This window comes from Mustelus asterias, chromosome 9 (genome assembly GCF_964213995.1).
Source record: "Mustelus asterias chromosome 9, sMusAst1.hap1.1, whole genome shotgun sequence".
NCBI classification, from domain to species: Eukaryota; Metazoa; Chordata; class Chondrichthyes; order Carcharhiniformes; family Triakidae; genus Mustelus; species Mustelus asterias.
In genome coordinates, this window is record NC_135809.1 from 9047860 (window position 1) to 9073243 (window position 25384).

At 41.8% G+C, this 25384-nt stretch overlaps 1 protein-coding gene across 10 annotated transcripts in view; it reads left to right on the top strand.

The window, feature by feature from the left end:
* LOC144498471 (plasma membrane calcium-transporting ATPase 1-like) overlaps positions 1-25384 on the top strand; it is a 111691-nt gene that overhangs the window by 56607 nt on the left and 29700 nt on the right. For all 10 annotated transcript variants that reach the window (XR_013498707.1, XR_013498708.1, XM_078219637.1 and 7 more), the window contains exons 6-12: positions 2121-2234; positions 12373-12411; positions 14330-14488; positions 16635-16849; positions 20153-20395; positions 20749-20990; positions 25030-25264. Coding sequence is in view for 8 of the 10 variants with exons in the window: in XM_078219637.1 (XP_078075763.1) it covers positions 2121-2234; positions 12373-12411; positions 14330-14488; positions 16635-16849; positions 20153-20395; positions 20749-20990; positions 25030-25264 (1247 nt within the window). In the remaining 2 variants the exon portion in view is untranslated. The remainder of the gene's footprint in view (positions 1-2120; positions 2235-12372; positions 12412-14329; positions 14489-16634; positions 16850-20152; positions 20396-20748; positions 20991-25029; positions 25265-25384) is intronic.

The following is a 25384-nucleotide window of genomic DNA, read 5'->3' on the forward strand; positions in this document are numbered from 1 at the left end:
TCAGAACTGACCCAGTCTTGACATGAGGACATGAAAAATCAAAGATGAATAAAAGTCTTTTGATCCAGTGATAGTTGTCCATTTGGTCCGCCATCTCATCCAGCCTAGCATTCAGTCATATTTTGATCTACCATGTCTATTTCCTCCAAGAATTAGATTGGTGTATTCCAATTATTTGAGCAAAGGCTTTTTTCATCTGTTCTCATACCGCATTGTTTTGCCCATTGAAGTCGCCTTGAAGCAAATGTTTGGAATCATTTTACTATTACATTGAGGTCACATCTTAACCCTTTTCTTTAGACTATAGAATTGACATGTATCATTTTGTGGCCTGTTCTGTTCTCCCTGTAATGTGTTCGCCTAGCAGTCAGCTTTGGTCAGTTCATTCTAATGTCTCCACCATTTGCAGACTTCTGCAGAATGTAGGAAACCTATTCTAAAAATCAACCTACAAATCGCTGTATAAAAATACCTACATTTGATAGATGTAATTGCAAAGTTCACTGCTAATTCTACTATGTTCATTATATATGGTTTAGTTTTCTCACAATGAATACTTTGGCTTTAAAGCATATCTAATCTGAATTATTCTGTTACAAACTACATCGTGCATTTTTTTTAGTCTATAAAATCACTGGTTTCTCCATCATGGTTGTTTGTGCGTACAAGCATGGACCCCTAAGTTCATATTGTTGGGGTACCAGATCAGAAACCCTAAAATATATTATGAAGCCAGACTAGACCCTAATGTGACTCTACTGACAAAACCAGGGAGCTTTTATCAAAACATTTTATTTGATTAACTAATTAGCTTAATTTTTAACAATTGAACAAAACTTGACGAGATACAACTCTTGACTGCTAACCTATCCGTCTCAATCAAGCAAAATTTCCCTTATATACTTAAACCCCTCTTTAAATTAGTTAGCAAAACAGTTATATATTTGCTTGTCTTGGGTTAACAGTTCTGGTGCTTTCAGAGTCTCTGGAGAGAGGGACAGAGACACAGCTGTTTTTTTTCTAGCTAGTTCAAGCAGCAACTGCTTGTCGTTTAAAATAAAAATCTTCTTTCCTGCAATCGTGGCTCCTCCCATTAATCACATGACTGTCCCTGTCAATCAACCTAATCAAAACTCGCATGACCCTGCATACCTAGTCGAAAATCCCAGGAGAAACTAAAATTAAAGGTCCATTAACTCTACAAAGTAACACATTCCTAGCTAAGATAAAAGCAAAATACTGTGGATGCTGGAATCTGAAACAAAAGTCAAAATGCTGGAAAATCTCAGCAGGTCTGACAGCATCTGAATGGCAGAACAGATGTGCAGATTGTTAAGGGACTGCCTGAGGAATTGAGCAGTTGCCCTGAAGGATGATAAAAATGGATGAATGCTATGAAAAGAAGAAACAAAATAAGTGGGGTGAGGGTGAAGAGGAGAGTTCATGTTCTGAAGTTGAACTTCAGCGCATGGACTCTCTCCTCCACCTTCACCCCATTCCCTTTTTTATTTTTTCTTCCTTTCATTGCATTCATTCATTTTTTTATCATCCTTCATTTTTCCACTTCTCCATTCCTGCTCTCCATCTTGCAAACCACCCCCCCCCCCCACTGCCAAACCTCCTTCAGGGCAACTGCTGCATTCCTCATGCAGTCCCTTAACAATTTGTACCTCTGTTCTGCCATTCACACATTCTGAGCACTTTAATGGACACTTTTAGTACCTTCTGTATCCTCATTTCCTTTGTCTAATTACAGCAACCCCCCCCAAAATCTCTTCTGATTTTCTTAGCTCTGACAAAGGGTCATCCAGACTCTCAACATTGGCTCTATTCTCTCCCCACAGATGCTGTCAGACCTGCTGAGATTTTCCAGCATTTTCTGTGCTCGTTTCACATTCCTAGCTAAAATCAATTAGCCTGCATCCTTAGCATCTGCTGCATGTTTACCAGGCAAATTGATTCTTGTAATAAAACACGGCCTCTTAAAGCAGCCATACCTTAAAACCGCACAGCACAATACCGTCATAATATTTAACAGCTATTAGTGTACAATAATGAAATGGCTATCATAAACAATTTGTTTGCTGTAATGGCCAGCTCTAACTAGAGTTTATTTTCAGGTACCCATGTGATGGAAGGTTCTGGAAGGATGGTAGTCACAGCTGTTGGTGTAAACTCTCAAACTGGAATCATCTTCACATTACTGGGATCTGGAGAGGAAGAGGAGAAAAAAAGTAAGCATACAGATAAATGGTTCCTGAACCACTGAATTCGGCAGCTGCTTGAAGCAATATTTCAAAAGTCACTTGACTATATTGTGAGCGCGTATTCTAGTCTTGTTCTTAGTGCTGTGCCATCTTTTGGGTTAAATGGGTTGTGAAAAATGCTTTCAAAATACAGCTTGCCTTTCCTCTGCCATAATAGTGCTGAGGGAGTCCTGCTTTTAATCTTGGAACTCCTAACACTTATCCTGCCAACTAGGATTCCAAAGCAATCAATCTGTATTTTGGCTGTCCTCCACATTAGCGTATGGTCATATAACTGCAGTATTTTTTTCTTTATTTGGTCAGCTGAATGACAAACTAATCATGTTTACAAAATTTAAATTTCCACCAAGTAAACTGGCCAAATGGTCTGTTTAATAGTGAGTTTAAAAGTCCTGATGTCATTGGTGATCTGTGTAAAGTTGACTTTAACGTTACAATTTGAGCTTGTAAACCAAGCCACCAAATTTGTTTGAGAGCACATGTACTCATTTAAGGTACTTGATTACTGGCTGACAAGAGCCCAGAGGTATATTTGTGGCTACTGCTGGACTTTATCAATCTGCAGTTTTCACCAGTATTAGTGGTATGCTTCCCAATATTCCTTACGAATGTCCATTCCTCAACCAACACTTAAAACTAGATCTGCTCATGTTGTTTGCAGGAGCCTGTTGGGTACAAATTGGCTGCAGCATTTCCTACACAGTTCCTACTGAGTTTCAGAAGTACTTCATTAGCTTCAGAGCACTTTGGCGCATTTTGGGGTCATGAAAAGTACAAATACCTGTCTTTGGTTGCTAATCCAGCTAAGACTGTCCTATGTTATCATGCATTACAGGATTTGGAAAGAGTTCTATTCACCACCTCCCCTTTCTCATTTCTGGTATTGGATCTATCTCTTGATTAACTCATCGGATCATTAACAGCAGTCTGGAAAGCTGGAGAGCTTCTTTCTAAAACCACACTCTGCAGAATGAGGCCATTTGGCCCAGTGATTCTGAACTAGCTCTCTGAAAACATATTCTACCTAGTTCCACCCTGCTGTCGTATCCCTGTAACCCTACAAATCTTTCTTTTCAGATAGCCTCTACTGCCCGTGCAGGATATCTGGACTAGATTCCTTGTTGGAATCATTTTTTATTGCAAATGTTAAAATAAATATATGCATTCATATATTTGAACACCAAAATATCGTATCAGATTATTTGCACTGAAATGATTCTGTAGGCAACTGAAATAGCATTCTACATCAGCAACATTTATAAAATGGCAAATGAATGACCAATTAAACTGGTGTGGGTTGACAGTTGACCGCTATACTGACACACTCTAGTCCTCTGAATAGATCTTTGCATCAATCCATATGCAAAGATGGCAGTCTAGTTATGATTGACTCTAGTGATATTTGAACTCCACAACCTACTGAAACAGAAGTGCTTCCAAGTGGACCAAGCTACCACCTGTTTAAAAGGTGGCGGGTGTTGGTACTGAGGAATAGAACACTTTCGCATCTTACTCCAAATGACAGCATCTTACACAAAGATCACGTTTAGCTGCAGAATAAAGGTCCTTCTGTTCCAACATGTCTTTGAAACTTTATAACAACCTGTACTACTACAACTACTACCAATATCTGATCAGTGGGTGAAGCCCCTAACTCTGAGCCAGAAGCTCTGGGTTCAGGCCCTGCTCCAGGACTGGGCTATGCAAAAAACATGCATGACATGGCCCAGGTCATAAGACCATAAGAAATAGGATCAGGAGCAGACTGGCTCCTTGAGATTGCTCTGCCATTCAATAGGATCATGGCTGATTTGACAGTCCTCCCATCCACTTTCCTGCTCTTTCCCTTAACTCCTGATTCCCTTACTGATCACGAATCTATCTATCTCTGCCTAAAATTTACACATGGACTCTTTCCCCCACAAGCTCTGTGGCAAAGAGTTACAAAGACACTCAACCCTCTGGGAAAAAATTCTCCTTGTTTTGATCTTAAATTTTATCCTGAGATTGTGCCCTAAGGTCCTAGACAATCCCATGAGGGGAAACCTCCAAGCATTTATCCCATCAAGCCCTTAATCCTCTGTTTCAATGAGATCATCTTTACACATTGGAATTTAAAAGAATGAGTCCCAACCTGCTTAACCTTTGCTCTTTAGATAATCCATCCATTCTGGGGATCATTGTGAAGTGCCTCAAAAAATATTTCCTTAAATATGGGGATCAAAACTGCTCTCTACTCCAGATGCGGTCTCACCAGTACCTTGTACAGTTGAAACAAGACTTCCCTACTCTTATACTCCAATCCCTTTGAAATAAGGGCCAACATTCCATTAGCCTTCCTGATTATCTGCTGTATCTGTGTGCTAGCTTTTGTTTTGTGCACCAGTACCTCTAAGTGCCTTTGTGTTGCAGTCTTCTGCAGTTTTTCACCATTTAAATAACTCTTTTCCCTTCCAAAATTAACATTTTCCCACATTACACTCCATTTGCCAACTTTTTGTCCACTTAGCCTATTAGTAAAGAGAGAACAACAAAGAACAGTACAGCACAGGAAACAGGCCCTTCGGCCCTCCAAGCCTGTGCCGCTCCTTGGTCCAACTAGACCAATCGTTTGTATCCCTCCATTCCCAGGCTGCTCATGTGACTATCCAGGTAAGTCTTAAACGATGTCAGCGTACCTGCCTCCACCACCCTACTTGGCACCGCATTCCAGGCCCCCACCACCCTCTGTGTAAAAAAACGTCCCTCTGATATCTGAGTTATACTTCGCCTCTCTCAGCTTGAGCCCGTGACCCCTCGTGATCGTCACCTCCGACCTGGCAAAAAGCTTCCCACTGTTCACCCTATCTATCCCCTTCATAATCTTGTACACCTCTATTAGATCTCCCCTCATTCTCCGTCTTTCCAAGGAGAACAACCCCAGTCTACCCAATCTCTCCTCATAGCTAAGACCCTCCATACCAGGCAACATCCTGGTAAACCTTCTCTGCACACTCTCTAACGCCTCCACGCCCTTCTGGTAGTGCGGCGACCAGAACTGGACGCAGTACTCCAAATGTGGCTTAACCAGCGTTCTATACAGCTGCATCATCAGACTCCAGCTTTTATACTCTATACCCCGTCCTATAAAGGCAAGCATACCATATGCCTTCTTCACCACCTTCTCCACCTGTGTTGCCACCTTCAAGGATTTGTGGACTTGCACACCTAGGTCCCTCTGTGTTTCTATACTCCTGATGACTGCCATTTATTGTATAACTCCTCCCTACATTATTTCTTCCAAAATGCATCACTTCGCATTTATCCGGATTAAACTCCATCTGCCACCTCTCCGCCCAATTTTCCAGCCTATCTATATCCTGCTGTATTGCCCGACAATGCTCTTCGCTATCCGCAAGTCCAGCCATCTTCGTGTCATCCGCAAACTTGCTGATTACACCAGTTACACCATCTTCCAAATCATTTATATATATCACAAATAGCAGAGGTCCCAGTACAGAGCCCTGCGGAACACCACTGGTCACAGACCTCCAGCCGGAAAAAGACCCTTCGACCACTACCCTCTGTCTCCTATGGCCAAGCCAGTTCTCCACCCATCTAGCCACTTCTCCTTGTATCCCATGAGCCTTAACCTTCTTAACCAACCTGCCATGTGGGACTTTGTCAAATGCCTTACTGAAATCCATATAGACGACATCCACGGCCCTTCATCAACCGTTTTTGTCACTTCCTCAAAAAACTCCACCAAATTTGTAAGGCACGACCTCCCTCTTACAAAACCATGCTGTCTCACTAATGAGATTGTTCCGTTCTAAATGCACATACATCCTGTCTCTAAGAATCCTCTCCAACAACTTCCCTACCACGGACGTCAAGCTCACCGACCTATAATTTCCTGGGTTATCCCTGCTACCCTTAAACAACGGGACCACATTCGCTATCCTCCAATCCTCAGGGACCTCACCCGCGTCCAAAGAATCGACAAAGATTTCCGTCAGAGGCCCAGCAATTTCATCTCTCGTCTCCCTGAGCAGTCGAGGATAGATGCCATCAGGCCCTGGGGCTTTGTCAGTTTTAATGTTCCCTAAAAAACCTAACACTTCCTCTCTCGTAATGGAGATTTTCTCTAACGGGTCAACACCTCCCTCCGAGACACTCCCGGTTAACACGCCCCTCTCCTTCGTGAATACCGATGCAAAGTATTCATTTAGGATCTCCCCTATTCCCTTGGGTTCTAAGCATAATTCCCCTCCTTTGTCCCTGAGAGGTCCGATTTTCTCCCTGACAACTCTTTTGTTCCTAACGTATGAATAGAATGCCTTAGGATTCTCCTTAATCCTGCCTGCCAAGAACATCTCGTGACCTCTTTTTGCCCTTCTAACTCCCCGTTTGAGATCTTTCCTACTCTCTCTGTATTCCTCCAGAGCTCCATCTGTTTTCAGTTGCCTGGACTTAACGTACGCCTCCCTTTTCATTTTAATCAGATCCTCAATTTCCCTGGTTATCCACGGCTCTCGAATCCTACCTTTCCTATCTTTCCTTTTTACAGGCACATGCCTATCCTGCAGCCTTATCAATAGTTCCTTAAAAGACTCCCACATGCCAGACGCGGACTTACCCTCGAACATCCTCTCCCAATCAACATCCACCAATTCCTGCCTAATCCGGCTATAGTCAGCCTTCCCCCAATTTAGCACCCTGCCCGTAGGACAGCACTCATCCTTGTCCATTACTATCCTAAAGTTAAGAGTTGTGGTCACTATTTGCCACATGTTCCCCTACCGAAACTTTGACGACCTGACCGGGCTCATTTCCCAGAACTAGGTCCAGTATAGCCCCCTCTCTAGTCGGGCTATCTACATACTGTTCCAAAGAACCTTCCAGTACGCATTTTACAAATTCCCCCCCGTCCGGACCCCCAGCTCTCAGCACTTTCCAGTCTGTGCCAGGGAAATTAAAGTCCCCCACTACAACAACCCTATTTTTTCTGCACCTATCCAGAATCTCCTGACATATCCTTTCCTCCACTTCCTGTGGGCTGTTGGGTGGTCTGTAGTACACCCCCAGCATAGTGACTGCACCCTTCCTGTTTCTGAGTTCCACCCACAGCGACTCAATACATGACCCCTCTAAGTTGTCTACCCTCTGCACCGGGGTAATATGCTCCTTAACTAATATCGCTACTCCCCCACCTTTTTTAGCCCCTCCTCTGTCTCGCCTAAAACACTTATACCCTGGAATATTCAGCTGCCAGTCCTGTCCTTTTAACCAAGTTTCCGTCACCGCAACCACATCCAAATTCCGCATAAGCATTAAGGCCCTAAGTTCGTCTGTTTTACCCGTTACGCTCCTCGCATTGAAGCAGATGCACTGCAGACCTCCAGGCCCAGTCAGGTCATCCTCCTCCAGAGTGCTCCTCCTCTTAGCTAGCCTTGCCCTGGCCCCCAGCTCAACCCCAGCCTCAGTATTTACTGACCTCCTGTTTTGTTCCCCACCCCCCTGCCACACTAGTTTAAATCCTGCCGAAACACTCTAGCAAAACTCCCAGCCAGGATATTTGCTCCCTTCCAGTTGAGGTGTAACCCATCCTTTCTGTACAGTTGCCATCCTGACTTGAAGATTTCCCAGTTATCTATGAATTTAAAACCCTCCCTCTTGCACCAGTCCTTTAGCCACGCGTTCAACTGTAGAATCTCCCTGTTCCGAGCCTCACTGTGAACCCCTCTCACAACTTGCTTTTCCACCTATTTTTGTGCTGTCTGCAAATTTGGCTACAGTACATTTGCTGCTTTCCTCTGAGTCGTTAATATATATTGTAAACACTTGCGGTCCCAGCACTGATCCTTTTGAAATCTCACTGGTTACAATTCACCAACCTGAAAAATAACTCCTTTTCCCCACTTGCTGTTTCCTGTCCATTAGCCAATTCTCTATCCATGTCAATATTCTACCTTCATCACGATGAGCTCTTATGACTTTTTGTGAGATACCTTGCTGAACACTTCCAAATACAACACATCTACTGGTTTCCCCAGATTCTAATAAGTCAGTCAGATGTGATTTCCTTTTTGTGAAGCCATTCTGACTCTGCTTGATGAGATTTGATTTTCCAAATGTGCTGCTATTGCTTCCTTAATTGATTCCACATTTTTCCAACAATAAATGTTAGACTAAACGGCCTATAGTTACCCTTTTTGCCTCCTTCCCTTTTTGAATATGGGTGTTTCATTGGGTGTCCAATTCTCTGGTACTTTTCCAAAATCCAAGAATTTTTGGAAAAATACAACCAATGCATCCACTATCTCTAAGGATCTTAGGATGCAAGCCACCCGGGCCAGTGGACTTGTCTGCCTTTAGTCCCATTAGTTTGTCCAATACTACTTTTCTAGTGATGGTACTTAATTTCTGCCCTGTATTCTTGAGTATTAATGGGATGTTCAAAGTATCTTCCATTGTAAAGATTGATGCAAAATATCTAACTCCTTTGGCATTTCCTTGTTCCCCATAACTATCTTGCCAGCTTCCTTTTCTAAGGGGCCTATGTTTTCTTTGACCTTTTTTTTCCTTTTGAGATATTTAGAAAGTACAGGTTGATAATCAGCCTGCTAATCCTTCCAACAATTCTCTGCTATGTCCCAAAGGGACAAAAGCATGAAGATGCATATGAAACGAACAATATCTAAAGTTTACCCCACAGTTGATGCATGTCAGCACAGACTGCTTTCTACCAACTAAACCGAAAACCAAGATACTGTTCACCAAGCCTGGTATCCTATATCTTATTAAAGATACGAGGTTTGCACCCCTAGAGATATTTTGGATCGTTTTGAGCAGGTGTTCATCAGGTTTTATTTCCTCTTTGCACTGGATATGTTACCAGTGCCTATATCCCTGTTGGATTTTGTGTTATGAGATTCTCTATGTAAATTGTTGGGTGACTGCCTTGTTGCTAGACTTGCCTATTTTTTCTGCTGATCATCTTGAGGCAAGAAATATCAGTTCAATCATGAGAATTCTAGGCTAATCTTGGGCGAACCTGTTAAAATTAAGTTGGTTATTTCTTATCTAAACAGCAAGCTTTTGCCAAATAAAACTGTGCTTAGCATCAATGTACTTAATATTTCTAACATCCTTTCCACAACACTGAATGAGGTGATAGGTTATCGGGTAGACCAGATGCAGATTTGAGGTTACTATCAGATCAGCCATGATCTTATTAAATGGTAGAGCAGGCTTGAGGAGCTGATTGGCATTCACCTTGTCTGTATGTCCTGAAGCACTTTGCAGTCAGTGAAGTTACACTTTTGAAGTGCAGTCATTGTTGTAAGGGATTGGTTCAAATCCCAAAATGACGCTGGTAATCTAGTGATGGGAGACAAGGAAATAGCTGAGGAACTTAATAAGTACTTTGCGTCAGTCTTCACAGTAGAAGACATGAGTAATATCCCAACAATTCAGGAAAGTCAGGGGGCAGAGTTGAATATGGTTGCCATCACAAAGGAGAAAGTGCTAGAGAAACTAAAAGGTCTGAAAATTGATAAATCTCCGGGCCCAGATGGGCTACATCCTAGAGTTCTAAAGGAGATAGCTGAAGAAATAGTGGAGGCGTTAGTTATGATCTTTCAAAAGTCACTGGAGTCAGGGAAAGTCCCAGAGGATTGGAAAATCGCTGTTGTAACCCCACTGTTCAAGAAGGGAACAAGAAAAAAGATGGAAAATTATAGGCCAATTAGCCTAACCTCAGTTGTTGGCAAAATTCTAGAATCCATCGTTAAGGATGAGATTTCTAAATTCTTGGAAGTGCAGGGTCGGATTAAGACAAGTCAGCATGGATTTAGTAAGGGGAGGTCGTGCCTGACAAACCTGTTAGAGTTCTTTGAAGAGATAACAAATAGGTTAGACCAAGGAGAGCCAATGGATGTTATCTATCTTGACTTCCAAAAGGCCTTTGACAAGGTGCCTCACGGGAGACTGCTGAGTAAAATAAGGGCCCATGGTATTCGAGGCAAGGTACTAACATGGATTGACGATTGGCTGTCAGACAGAAGGCAGAGAGTTGGGATAAAAGGTTCTTTCTCAGAATGGCAACCGGTGACAAGTGGTGTCCCGCAGGGTTCAGTGTTGGGGCCACAGCTGTTCTCTTTATATATTAACGATCTAGATGACGGGACTGGGAGCATTCTGGCCAAGTTTGCCGATGATACAAAGATAGGTGGAGGGGCAGGTAGTATTGAGGAGGTGGGGAGGCTGCAGAAAGATTTAGACAGTTTAGGAGAGTGGTCCAAGAAGTGGCTGATGAAATTCAACGTGGGCAAGTGCGAGGTTGTACACTTTGGAAAAAAGAATAGAGGCATGGACTATTTTCTAAACGGTGACAAAATTCATAATGCTAAAGTGCAAAGGGACTTGGGAGTCCTAGTCCAGGATTCTCTAAAGGTAAACTTGCAGGTTGAGTCCGTAATTAAGAAAGCAAATGTAATGTTGTCATTTATCTCAAGAGGCTTGGAATACAAAAGCAGGGATGTACTTCTGAGGCTTTATAAAGCACTGGTTAGGCCCCATTTGGAGTACTGTGAGCAATTTTGGGCCCCACACCTCAGGAAGGACATACTGGCACTGGAGCGGGTCCAGCGGAGATTCACACGGATGATCCCAGGAATGGTAGGCCTGACATACGATGAACGTCTGAGGATCGTGGGATTATATTCATTAGAGTTTAGGAGGTTGAGGGGAGATCTGATAGAAACTTACAAGATAATGAACGGCTTAGATAGGATGGACGTAGGGAAGTTGTTTCCATTAACAGGGGAGACTAGGACGCGGGGGCACAGCCTTAGAATAAAAGGGAGTCACTTTAGAACAGAGATGAGGAGAAATTTCTTCAGCCAGAGAGTGGTGGGTCTGTGGAATTCATTGCCACAGAGGGCTGTGGAGGCCGAGATGTTGAGCGTCTTCAAGACAGAAATTGATAAATTCTTGATTTCTCGAGGAATTAAGGGCTATGGGGAGAGAGCGGGTAAATGGAGTTGAAATCAACCATTATTGAATGGTGGAGTGGACTCGATGGGCCGAATGGCCTTACTTCCGCTCCTATGTCTTATGGTCTAATCCTGCAAGCAAGTGTCCTCAAAATAGGGCAGTATTGGCTGAACAAGCAGAGGCGAGAATAGTAACTTGATACCCTTGAGCAGTGCCATTTGTGCAGTTAAACTTGTTTGTAGCATTTATACTAAAATGCAATTAATCATTTAATCAAGGTAGATGCAGGGAGGATATTCCCAATGGTGGGGAAGTCCAGAACCAGGGGTCACTGGGGCGGCACAATGTCTCTCAGCACCAGGGACCCGGGTTCGATTCCTGGTTTGGGTCACTGTCTGTGCGGAGTTTGCATGTTCTCCCGTGTCTGCGTGGATTTCCTCCCACATTCTGAAAGATGTGCTGGTTGGGTGCACTAACCCGAACAGGTGCCGGAGTGTGGCGACTAGAGGATTTTCACAGTAACTTCATTGCAGTGTTAATGTAAGCCTACCTGTGACACTAATAAATAAACTTTAAACACAGTCTGAGGATTGAGGTTAAACCATTTAGGACAGAGAGGAGGAGACATTTCTTCACCCAAAGTTTGGTGAGCCGGTGGAATTTGTTACCACAGGAAGTAGTTGATGCCAAAGCATTGAATGTATTCAAGAGGTGGCTGGATATAGCACTTGGGGCGAATGAGATCAAAGGTTATGAAGAGAAAGCAGGATTAGGCTATTGAGTTGGATGATCAGCCATGATCGTAATGAATGGCGGAGCAGGCTTGAAGGGCCAAATGCCCATCTCCTGCTCTTATCTTCTATACTTCTGTTTCTATTCAGCCATATCTCTCTTGTCCCACATTTGCAGGACCGAGTAAATGAGATTTTAATGCTTAAAGCATGGATGGTCAGCCTCAAATTGAACACGTGAATCCTTTTGAAGTGAAAGCACAATTACACTTAAGACCTCTAACTCGAAGGAAGTGACAAAACTCAATCTATTCAGATGTCAATTCTTTGCACCATTAAATAATTCCAAGTATGTAAATATACAGAGTTAATAAAATTGCTTTATTTTGTTTTAGATAAAAAGCAAGATGGAGCTGTAGAAAATCGAAACAAAGGTAAATATTAAATGCTTTAATCGCCCTTGGCATGATCAATGGTACTGTTAACTTGGCCTTCAAATTATTTTTAAGTACTTAGAAACTAGTATGGATTCAACCATCAATATTGACAAGAAAGTGAACTGGGCGAGCCACATAAACACTGGCTAAAAGAGCAGGTCAGAGGCTCAAAGTCCTGCGGGGTGAGTAACTCCTCCTGACTCGGTCTGTCCACCATCTGTAAGCTGCAAGTCAGGAGTGTGATGGAATACTCTCCACTTGCCTGGATGGGTGCAGCTCCAACAACAAGAAGCTTGATGCCATTCAAGATGCAACCTGCTTGATTGGCATCCCTTCCACAAACTTTCAATCCCTCCACCATTGACACTTAGTAGCAGCGGTGTGTACTATCTACAAGATGCACTGCATGAACTTATTAAAGCTCATTAGATAGCACCTGCCAAGTTTGCAGCTGCTACCATCTAGAACGACAAGAGCAGCAGACACATGGGAACAGTGCCACCTGAAACAGCATCCTGACTTGGAACTATATAGCCATTCCTTCACTGTCACGGAGTCAAAATCCTGGAACCCCCTAATGGCACTAGGTGCACCATATGGACTGCCGTAGCTCAAGAAGGCAGCTCACTACCATCACCTTGCAGGCATATAGGGATGGGCATGGTGGCACGGTGGTTAGCACTGCTGCCTCACAGTGCCAGGGACTCTGATTCGAATCCCACCTTAGATCACTGCCTGTGTGGAGTTTGCACATTCTCCCCGTGCCTGCATGGGTTTCCTCCAGGTGCTCCGGTTTCCTCCCACAGTCTGAAAGACGTGCTGGTTAGGTACATTGGCCATGGTAAATTTTCATTCAGTGTACCCGAACAGGCGGTAGAGTCGGACGACTAGGGGATTTTCAGTGACTTCATTGCAGTGTTAATGTAAGCCGACTTGTGACGATAAATAAACTTTAGTTCTAAATTGTAACCTTTACATAGCCCCAAATTGAGATCCTCAAGTTGGTGATTGCACCAATGAAAACTCAATGAAGCTTACACTTGTCACTTAGTAAGGATTTACAAGCCTTGGTTTTAGATCTGCCCTATTCACATTTTTGTTGCTTTCGGTTGTGCTTACATGTAGTTGTCAGTTTCGCCTAAGCTTGTGTATGTTTAGAACTGAGGTAGACTGTAGGCTCCGGTGTAGTGGGGCTATCTGGATAGATTTTCAAAGAACTGGCATGGACACAAAGGGCTGAATGACAGCCTCCTATGTTATAAACTTGAGTGCATTTCAGTCAGATGAACTCGTAGACAGGGTGCTTGACTGCACTTTGAGGTCTCACTTTATTACATTTGTAATCTCACCTGTTGGGATTACTAAGCAGTCATGTATCCACAGAACTGCAATAACTTGGGTTTCATAACAATTCTTGAGCACTTCAATCCTCTTTTAACATTGATAAAATTGTACTTCGTAATGTCATTATCTGGGTGTATTTAAACTACTTGCATGAAAAATGCTTTTTGGTGAATATACAGCCTAATAGGTGTGTAGCGTACTGCACTAATTTTGAAATTATACTCCTAGATTAGCTATCTTTTTGCAGTTGTATGATTTTAATCATGGAATCATAGAAACTTATCACACATTCAGCCCATTATGTCTGTGCTGGCTCTTTGAAACAGCCAAGCAGTTATGCATTGCCTAATGCATACACGCACGCACACATTTTAAACCTTTAGCTCAATTTCTCTGTTTTATGGAGGACAGTACTAATTTCAAACTATCTTTAATCAGAGCCCTCGATCCTGGCACCTTGCATCATCCTCCCTCTCCCCCATGTAATAAACTAGCTTTCTGTGGCTAGCGACCAGCTACAACTGGAGAATCCTCTTGTCCTTCTAAATCATGACCATTTTGCTTTTTTCAGCTAAAGCTCAAGATGGAGCAGCTATGGAAATGCAGCCATTGAAAAGTGATGAAGCAGCTGATGATGGATTGGAGAAAAAGAAAACAAACATGCCCAAAAAAGAAAAGTCTGTGCTCCAAGGCAAACTCACAAAATTGGCTGTTCAAATTGGTAAAGCAGGTACGAAAATTAATCGCTGAAACCAAAATGATTTCATAATCCTGATGATATTGGATCTTTGTGTGAATTACATGGATGTGATGTTTCAGTGCTTGTGATTGCATGCTATTGATTTGATATGAGATCAGTCCCTACGCAACCATTTTTTAGATAGCCCAGTGGGAACATGTTTGATCCGAAAAGTTTTTAAATTTCAAATGCAGTTTAGAATTTAACTATTTATGTTGAGCACGCTTAGAGTCATAGAATGGCAGATGGAGTTTAATTTGGACAAATGCGAGGTGATGCATTTTGGTAGATTGAACCAGGGCAGGACTTACTCAGTTAATGGCAGGGCGTTGGGGAGAGTTACAGAACAAAGAGTTCTAGGGGTACATTGGGCCTTCGGCCCAACTTGTCTATGCCGCCCTTTTTTTAAAACCTCTACGCTAATCCCAATTGCCCATATCCCTCCATACCCATGTAACTCGATGCTTTTTAAAAGACAATATTGTACCCGCCTCTATTACTACCTCTTGCAGCTTGTTCCAGATACTCCCCACCCTGTATGTGAAAAAATTGCCCCATCGGACACTTTTGTATCTCTCACCTTAAACCTATGCCCTCTAGTTTTAGACTCCCCACCTTTGGGAAAAGATATTGACTATCTAGCTGATCTGTGCCCCTCATTATTTTATAGACCTCTAAGATCACCCCTCAGCCTCCTATGCTCCTTGTAACTCAATCCATCAAGTCCCAGTAGCATCCTAGTAAATCTTTTCTGCACTCTTTCTAGTTTAATAATATCCTTTCTATAATAGGGTGACCAGAATTGCGCACACTATTCCAAGTGTGGCCGTGCCAATATCTTGTACAACTTCAACAAGACATTCCAACTCCTATATTCAAAGTTCTGACCGATGAAACCAAGCATGCCGAATGCCGCTTTCACCACTCTGTCCACCTGTAACTCCACTTTTAAGGAGCTATGAACATGTACCCCTAGATCTTTGTTCTGTAACTCTCCCCAACGCCCTACCATTAAACTGAGTTCCTGCCCTGGTTCAATCTACCGAAATGCATCACCTGGCATTTGTCTAAATTAAACTCCATTTGCCATTCGTCAGCCCACTGGCCCAATTGATCAAGATTTTAATTTCAGTGGGATTGTGTTCAAAGTAAGGTATAAAATAGAGTAACAAAATATAGGTAAAATCATTATGGTTCATGATAAATAGTGACAGTTGCGTTCCTAACAAATCATATCACATGAACCAATCCAATTTAAATGGCCTATTTTCTAATTAGCTTTGCTTTCAAAATATGGTCTTGGGTAGACTCAAGAACTAACTGTTCCAACAATGCGCAACTCAAGATGGTGCTGGAGCATGGCAACTTGCAAGTTGTGCCCAGCATACCCTCTAATTCTATCTTTTACACTCGCTTTGTTTATATAACTTTATTTTAAGTCTCTTAAACTCTCTAACAATACACTATTACAATCACTTTTGTATTAAGTTGATCTTTCTCTACACCCTAGCTATGACTAACACTACATTCTGCACACTCTCTCCTTTCCTCCTCTATGAACGGTATGCATTGTCTGTATAGCGTGCAAGAAACAATACTTTTCACTATGCTAATACATGTGACAATAATAAATCAAAGACACTGATCAGCATGTAACTGTTTTAAGGTTGCCAAGACTGACCAGCTTCATTCTTTTTAGATCTAGCTTGAGACTTAATTGACACCATAATCCAACCATTCAAGAATGGAGTGGCTTATTGTTGGTGTACAGCCTGTACTATTCCAATGCCATAATGATAAGTTATGCAAATTTTACTCCATCTTCTGGAACTGGCAAACACTATCACATTCTAAGGCCACTTCAGCATGACCCTCTTGGGCATTTGGAAATGTCTGCTAAAGTGTTTGCAGTTTTTACACCTTGCTAGAACTATGGCCATCTATTTTTATTGAAATAATAAACATTATTAAGTTTGGAATATTTCTAAAAACAAACTGATCAAGTTTCAGCTAGTGTCTGTCCACTATCGGTGATCGTTTTACAGGTGCTGTTAAAAGTAACAGGTAACTTGTGGCAATGTTTTCTATTCCATCAATTTATATATTGTAATTCTGTTGATCTGCTTTTCTTTCTTAGGGTTGGTGATGTCTGCTGTTACAGTTATCATTCTTGTTCTGTATTTTGTGATTGATACGTTCTGGGTCCAGCAACGTCCTTGGCTGACTGAGTGTACTCCAATTTACATTCAGTATTTTGTAAAATTTTTCATCGTTGGTGTTACTGTTTTGGTTGTGGCGGTACCAGAAGGTCTTCCACTTGCAGTTACAATCTCTTTGGCTTATTCAGTAAAGGTAAGCTATAATTGAAAAACATAACTGAAATCTTGGCCCCCGGGTATTTGTTGTCTGAAACTTCCGGGGGTTATGTTTCTGTATTCGGATATTTTCAGTTGTGATATGCCTACTGTATTGGTTGGTTTGAATAAGTAGTGACTTTTGGAAACCCTTTGAGTTGGAGAGAAGGTTTTGTATCCTTCAGTGGTATATTGGGCAGTTTGTGGAACAAGTGGCCGACTGGCTAGACTTTGCATTTTGATTCCATTTGGATAGTATCTGCTTGAGCAGCATTATTCTCTTGACTGAACTTAGTTGCCATGTGATGATTGGGTTAGAAGCAAAAACTGGCAGCATTTGGACACCGTGTAAAACAAACAAATTAGAATTCCCACCCTAAAGGTTAGGTTTGGTCAGCAAAGCTCTTGTCAGCTTAAGTCATAGACTTCCTACGCAAAGTTAGTTTCGTTTTTGGATGTTTTGTTTTCTGATGCGTAGATAAAGGATACTTGAATAAATTTGCCTAATTGAATTTAATGTGTAGCTAACCACTTTCTTCCTGTTCTTAAATGTTGTGACTTGTATTTATATATTTCACGTGCAGTGGTGCCTTTCAGTGATTCTAATGTCAGCCTTGAGATTCTACACCAGGGATGACTGATTAGTTGACCAATGCAGTATTGCCGTCAAGTCCAATTTCTGTTTTAACCTAACTTCAGCACGCATTTTCTTCTAGTAAGGTCTCTTGAGAAACTTGGGTCATAAACTTAAAATAAAGGTAATTACAAATGAACGAGGACAGAGTTGGCTCGGGTGGATTGGGAAATGAGGTTAGCTAAAAAGACAGTTGATCAGCAATGGCAGATGTTAACAAAGGTATATCCCAATGAGCAAAAAGGATTCTAGAAAGGGGGTAAATCAGGTTAACCCTCTTCTCTCACCATGAACCATTTGGGTTCATGTCACGCTATCTGTAACCCCCACGACTTGCCTGGGCTTGCAAAATCTCACTAACTGTCCTGGCTGGAGACAATACACATCTCTTTAACCTGTGCTTAACCCTCTCTCCACTCACATTGTCTGTACCTTTAAGACTTGATTACCTGTAAAGATTCGCATTCCAACCATTATTTTGTAAATTGAGTTTGTCTTTATATACCCTGTTTGTGAACAGAACTCCCACTCACCTGATGGAGGCAGTGCTCTGAAAGCTAGTGGCTTGTGCTACCAAATAAACCCGTTGGACTTTAACCTGGTGTTGTGAACCAGGAAATGGCAGAGTTAAATAAGTACTTTGTAACAGTCTTCACATTCTAATGTTCCAAAAATACTAAATCAAAAGGGGGGTAGCGTGGAAATAAATACATCACTGGAGAAAAAGTACTAGGGAAACTAGTGGGGCGAGAGAGGTCCCCTGAATCTGATGGTTTTCAGGAAGTAGCTACAGAAATAGCGGATGCATTGCTAACAATCTTCCAAGAATCCTTAAATTCGGCAAAAATGCCAGAAGATTGGAAAACTGTCAATGTAACACCCTTATTCAAAAAGGGAGACAAAAAACAGTTATCTTTAGGTCAGTTAACTTAACATCAGTCATTGGGAAAATGTTGAGTCCATTATGAAGGGTGTAATAGCAGAGCATTTAGAAATAAAGTAATCGAGCAGACTCAGCATGCCTTCCTGAAGGGGAAATCATGCATCACCAAATTATTCCAATTCTTTTGAGGTGGTAAAGAGCAGGGTCGATAAAGAGGAGCTGTATATGTAATATCTTGGGTTTCCAAAAACTGTTTGATAAGGTATTATGCAAAAGGCTACTTGATGACACAAGCACGTGATGTTGGGGTAGTATATCAGCACGGATAGAGGATTGGCTAACTAATAGAAGACAGAGTTGGGGTAAGAGGGCATTTTCAGAATGGCAACCTGTACCTAGTCAAATGTCACAGGGATTTGTGCTGGGGCCACAATTATTTACAATATGTTAGTGATTTGGAAGAGCGAAGTTGATTGCACCATTCCAAAGTTTGCAGGTGAATCCAAAATGGCCAGGAAAACAAGTGGTGAGGATGGCAGTCTACAAAGGGATATAGACGGGTTAAGTAAGTGGGCAAAAGGAATATAATGTAGGAAAATGTGAAGTTATACGCTGGTAGGAAGAATAGAGGAGCTGAATATTATTTAAATACAAAAAGACTGCAGAAAGCTGCAGCAGAGGAATATGGAGGTCCTCATGAATAAATCACAAAGCTAGCAAGCAAGTTCAGTAAGTAATAGGGAAGGCAAATTGAATGTTGGCCTTGTTTCAAAGGGTAGGGAGGCCTTCCCTATTTCCCTAAAGCTATACAAGGCACTAGTCAGACCACATCTGGAATACTGTGGACAGTTTTGGTCCCCTTTTCTGAGGAAAGATATACTGGCTGTCCAGAAAAGATTTACTAGGTTGATCCTGGGTATGGAGGTTTTCTTATGAGGTTGAGTAGTTTGGATCTGTACTCATTGGAGTTTAGAAGAATAAGGTGGCCTATTGAGACATGTAGGATTCTCGGGGGGGGGGGGGGGGGGGGGGGGGGGGGTGCTTGACAGGGTAGGTGCTGAGAGGGTGTAATCTGAGTAAAGGGTTGCCCATTTAAGACAGCTGAAGAGAAATTTCTTCTGAGGGTAGTGAATCTGTGGCAGGGGGCTGTGGAGGCTGAGTCATTAAGTCTGTTGAAGTCTGAAATAAACTTTTAATCAATAAGGGAATCAAGGGTTATGGGGATAAGGTGGGAAAGTGAAGTTGAGGATTGTATCAGATCAGTCATGATCTCATTGAATGGCGGAGCAGACTCGATGGGCCAAATGACCTATTTCTGCTCCTAGGGTCTTTTATTGCATCGTAATCAGATCTGGTAGTCTGCCTTCTCCACCACCCCCCCCCCTTCCCCTCGGGCACATAGATAAAAGCAGATTACTGCAATGCCCCCTCAGCCACAGCCTGCTTTCAAAAATCCAAGCTTCCAATCCTTGGAATGCAATTAACCTAGGTACTGCTGGGATTCTACAAACCATACAGTCAGCACTTTGATATATAGTTATCAAATATGCAAACCCTTTTCTTCCTGCCATTCAAATCTATTTGCATCTTGTCAGAACATTCAGTTTGTGTGTTTTGCTTTCTTGAGACTTGCAGTTTACTTTCCCATTAGTGAAATGAGGAAAATAGATTAGAATCCCAGTATAGATACAACCAGTGTAAAATATTTGCCTTTAAATTTGTTCTGTCGAAATCTAGCAAGAACTTGTGTATGAAATTACGCATTCAAATCTTTCCAAATACAGAAAATGATGAAAGATAACAACTTAGTCAGGCATCTGGATGCCTGTGAAACAATGGGAAATGCAACAGCTATCTGTTCAGACAAAACTGGCACCCTCACAATGAACAGAATGACTGTTGTTCAAGCATATTTAGCTGACCGGCACTTCAAGACAATTCCAGATCCCGAATCTTTTCCTGAAGCTGTTATGGACAAACTTATTGCAGGAATAGCTGTAAACTCTGCTTACACTACAAAGATACTGGTATGTTGGAATTCTTGCCAGTTATTCAGTATTAATTGGCCATAAAGGCTCTTATTTGCATTATGCATGGTTTATTCATTGTTGTATAGTACTATATTGATGTTTTGTACCTGGGTTTTAAATTGTATTACATTGAAACTAGGGCAATTAAGTACATTACAAGGCAGCGCTGTAATTCAAATGCTCTAATCGCAGAACAAACCTTGAATGACTTTCTACAACTTTTGTATTGTGGCCTTAAATCCTATAGCTGTATCCTTCAATGATTAAAAGCAGCTTTTTATTTCAACTTTATTTGGATTGAATCTTGTAAAACTGAGTACATCTAATGTGTTACTGATCTAAATTTGCAGCCTCCTGAGAAAGAAGGTGGTTTGCCACGTCATGTTGGCAATAAGACGGAATGTGCCTTGTTGGGATTCGTATTAACTTTGAAGCGAGACTACCAAGCAATTCGGAATGAAATTCCAGAAGAGAAACTATTCAAGGTCTACACCTTCAACTCTGCGCGAAAATCCATGAGCACAGTTCTGAAGAATCCTAATAATAGTTTTCAAATGTTCAGTAAGGGCGCCTCGGAGATCGTTCTTAAAAAGTAAGTATATTCTAACACATGATGTGTAAAATGTATATACCTGATATGTTGGTGGCTTTTAGGAGGGGTCTTGAATAGAGAACTGATCTATGATCCAGAAGATATACTGAACAGTTGGTCTTCCAACTTGACCCTTGCACCAGGACTTCCAGGAATGGAGAAGGTGATTGTGTCTATCATTGAGCTTGGTTTGGTCAGGAGAAGCTAATTTTGAAGAACAAGCTTTGAAACCTACAGAAGATCTGAAAGCTTCCCTTAAGGCTAAGAGTTTTATTAAAACAAAGGATTACTTGGACATCACAGTATCACATCCATTAATTATGGAGCTAAAAGCCAAGCACATTAGTTGTGATGAATGCCACTGCCTGTCTTGATTTCAATATTTGCTGTCATTTATACATAGCAAGCACTAATCTAAGACAGGTGCACATTACACTTGTGATCTAAGCAGTTGAGACTTTGCAAGTAACCCAATTTTATAATTACATGCAATACACTTTCTATATTCCCTGGGCAATTATCCTAAATTTCTGCAATGAAAATGTTTTTACAGTGAAACAAGTTCTGTTTTCTGTATTACTTTTTGATGTCCACCTCATGTGGTTGTTTTGCCATTCAACTGCCTCCGGATTCTTAAACTTCATTTTTATCCTCACCCTGAAATTCTCAAGTTTTTGTTTAGTTTATCACAGATTAACTGTCATCTAAACAGGAAGAATGTTGTACATAACCTTGTAGATGTTTTACAAATGACCATAGAGGTCAAATCAATAGCATCTTGCACTGCAAGCACATCTTAAGCTTAAGCTTACCCTTTCTTTGAAGCTTTAAAGAAAACCACTCTTTGGGGATGTCAAGCAACTGTAGAACAGTCATTAAAACTTCAGCCATTCCTAATTTACATCCACAAAACTATATACCTTCCATATTTTATTGCAATGTAATACTAGAATGCTCCTGGGTTCATGGGCTGAACACATTATATTGGAGGTCCCTGTCGTCCTCTGCATGACTGCTGCGTCAAAGAACTGTCCCTTTCGCTGTGTTTCAGCCCAATATTTTCACATTCTGGCTCGCGTACTATCATCCTAGCTGAGTGCATTTTATAGAGTCAGAGGTTTACAACATGGGAGCAGGCCCTTTGGCCCAACTTGTCCATGCTGCTCAGTTTTTACATTAAACTAATCCCAATTGCCTGCATTTGGCCCATATCCCTCTATACCAATCTTACCCATGTAACTGTCTCAATGCTTTTAAAAAGACAAAACTGTACCTGCCTCTACTACCTCTGGCAGTTTGTTCCAGATACTGTCTGCCCTCTGCGTGAAAAAATTTCCCTTCTGAACCCTTTTATATCCCTCTTCTCTCACCTTAAACCTATGCCCTCTAGTTTTAGACTCCCCTACGTTTGGAAAAAGATGGTAACTATCTATCTTACCTATGCCCCTCATTATTTTATAGGCCTCTATAAGATCACCCTTAAGCCTCCACCACTCCAGAGAGAAAATATTCAAGTCTAACCAGCCTCTCCTTGTAGCTCAAACCATCAAGTCCTGGTAGCATCCTAGTAAATCTTTTCAGAATACCTACAGTGCAGAAGGAGGCCATTCAGCCCATTGAATCTGCACCAGCCACAATCCCACCCAGGCCCTATGCCCGTAACCCTCCTATATTTACCCTGCTAATCCCCCGACACTGGAGTCAATTTAGCATGGCCAATCAACCTAACCTGCGCATCTTCGGACTGTGGGAGGAAACCAGAGCACCTGGAGGAAATCCACGCAGACACTGGGAGAACGTGCAAACACCACAGTGATCGGAGGCCGGCGCTGAGAGGTAGCAGTGCTAGCCACTGTACTGCCACCGTGCTGCCCCTACACTCTTTCCAGTTTAATAATATCCTTTTTATAATAGTGTGGCCAGAACTATGCACAGTATTCCAAGTGTGGCTGTACCAATGTCTTGTACAACTTCAAGATGTCCCAACTCCTGTATTCAATGTTCTGATCAATGATACCAAGCATGCCAAATGCCTTCGCCACTCTATCCACCTGTGATTCCACACTGAGTTATGAACCTCTACCTCTAGATCTTCATTCCAACACACTCCCCAGCGCCCTATCATTCACTGAGTCAGTCTTGCACTGGTTTGATCTACCAAAATGCATCACCTCGCATTTATCTAAATTTAAACTCCATCTGTCATTCATCAGCCCACTGGCCCAATTGATCAAGATCCCATTGCAATCCTAGATAACCTTCTCCACTTTAAATCACACGTACTCCCAGGTCATTCAGAGACCACCGGACTGGATCCCCAAGCTCCAAATTCTGCGTTCCTTGATTTCCTCCCAGCTGCAGTCACTTCCCTGTCCATTCATTTGTCCCTACCTTCTCTCCAGACTGCCAAATTGAAACAGCGCTGACTGTCAAATTGTTCTTGCCCTTTTCCACTCTGATCCAAACTTGGCCTTGTCCACTGCAGATATTTTACAAATGGCAAGGTAATGTACAACAACCTATTTAGATGACAGTTATCTGTGATAGGTTGCCTGCCATCTTGCAGTAATTCGATATTACACCTGGGAAGAAAATTCTGAGACCTAATGAAAGGAGGCAGTCAGTGACTTGAGAAACTAAGGGAGAGGGAAAGAGGCAAATTTGAACCACAAGGGAAACCATGCCCACAGAAAAGAAATAAAGGTAACAAAAACAAAGCAAGTTACTGGCAGAGAATTTTTATTTCCGAGCAATTCTACAGATCAAAATACTTGTACTTTAATTTGTAAACATGTTCTCCAACTTCTTGGGGACTCGGCTATATGCAATCTATATTAATGACTTGGATATAGAGATAGATGGTTCTATAGCCAAATTTGCAGATGACACAAACATAGGCAGGACTAAGTTGCAATGAGGAACTAAGAACCTTACAAATAGATATAGGTTAGGAGAATGGACTAAAATGTGGTAGATGGAGTTTAATATGGATAAATTTGAGGTCATGCATTTTGGTCGCAAAAATGGGAAGGCGACTTATCTAAATGGGGAGACTCTTCGGGGTGTTCCAGTGCGGAGGGATCTGGGTGTCCTCCTACATGAGTCACAGAAAATTTAGCATGCAGGTACAGCAGATAATAAAGAAAGTGAATGGAAAGTTGACATTTATAGCTAAAGGAATAGAATATAAAGGTAAGGAAGTATTGTTGCATCTATACAAGACATTGGTGAGGCCGCATCTGGAGTATTGTGCACAGTTTTGGTCCCTGGAAGGGTCAGAGGTTTAAACTACTTCAATCGGGCAGCTTGGCGGGTTGAAGGGCCTGTTCCTGTGCTGTAATTTTCTTTGTTCTTTATTTGAGGAAAGATGTAGTGGTATTGGAGGCAGTTCAGAGGAGGTTCACTGGATTGATTCCAGAGATGAGGGGTTTGTCGTATGAAGGAGTGAACAGTTTAGTCCTATACTCGAATTTAGAATGAGGGGAAGTCAAATTGAGGTATACAAGATGGTAAAAGGCATGGATAAAGTAGACATGGAGCGGATGCTTCCTCTTGTGGGGCATTCTAGGATGAGAGGTCATCGTCTTGGGATAAGGGGGAACAAATTTAAAACAGAATTGAGGAGAAACAACTACTTGAAGGGTTGTGAATCTGTGGAATTCGCTAGCCCAAAGTGCAGTGGATGCTGGGACAGTGAGTAAATTTAAAGAGTTAGATTTTTAATTGGTAATGGATTGGGGGGTTATGGGGAGAAGATGGGGAAATGGGGATGAGAAACATATCAGCCAAGATCGAATGGCGGAGCAGACTCGTGCGCTGAATGGCCTAATTCTGCTCCTATGTCTTATGGACTTATGAACTCGAGTCCTAATTTATAAAATGCCATCTGTCTGTAAACTTCTGTTTTTCAGTTTAACACTGTATTAGCTATAAGTTTATCAAATTCTATTTTGCATCTTCCAGTTGGTTGAAGTTTTTTTTTAGGTGCTTTAAAAAGAGTTGTCATAAAATCTCTCTCTCTCTCTCTCTCTCTCTCCAGGTGCTCCAAAATTTTAAACGCAAAGGGCGAGATCAGAGATTTGAAGATGCGAGACCGTGAAGATTTAGTAAAGAAAGTAATAGAACCAATGGCCTCTGAGGGATTGCGTACCATCTGCTTAGCTTTCAGAGAGTTTGAAGCTAATTCTGATGTGGATTGGGAGAATGAAAATGATGTACTGACTGACCTCACCTGTATAGCTGTAGTTGGTATTGAAGATCCTGTGAGACCAGAGGTAAGTTAGAAATGACACTGAAAAGGTGGCATTAGGGTCCTGCTGAGTCCTTTGAGAAGTTATCCTACATTAAGGATTTTTGTAGTGCCCACTGTTAAATATGGAAGTCTGAGTTTGCCT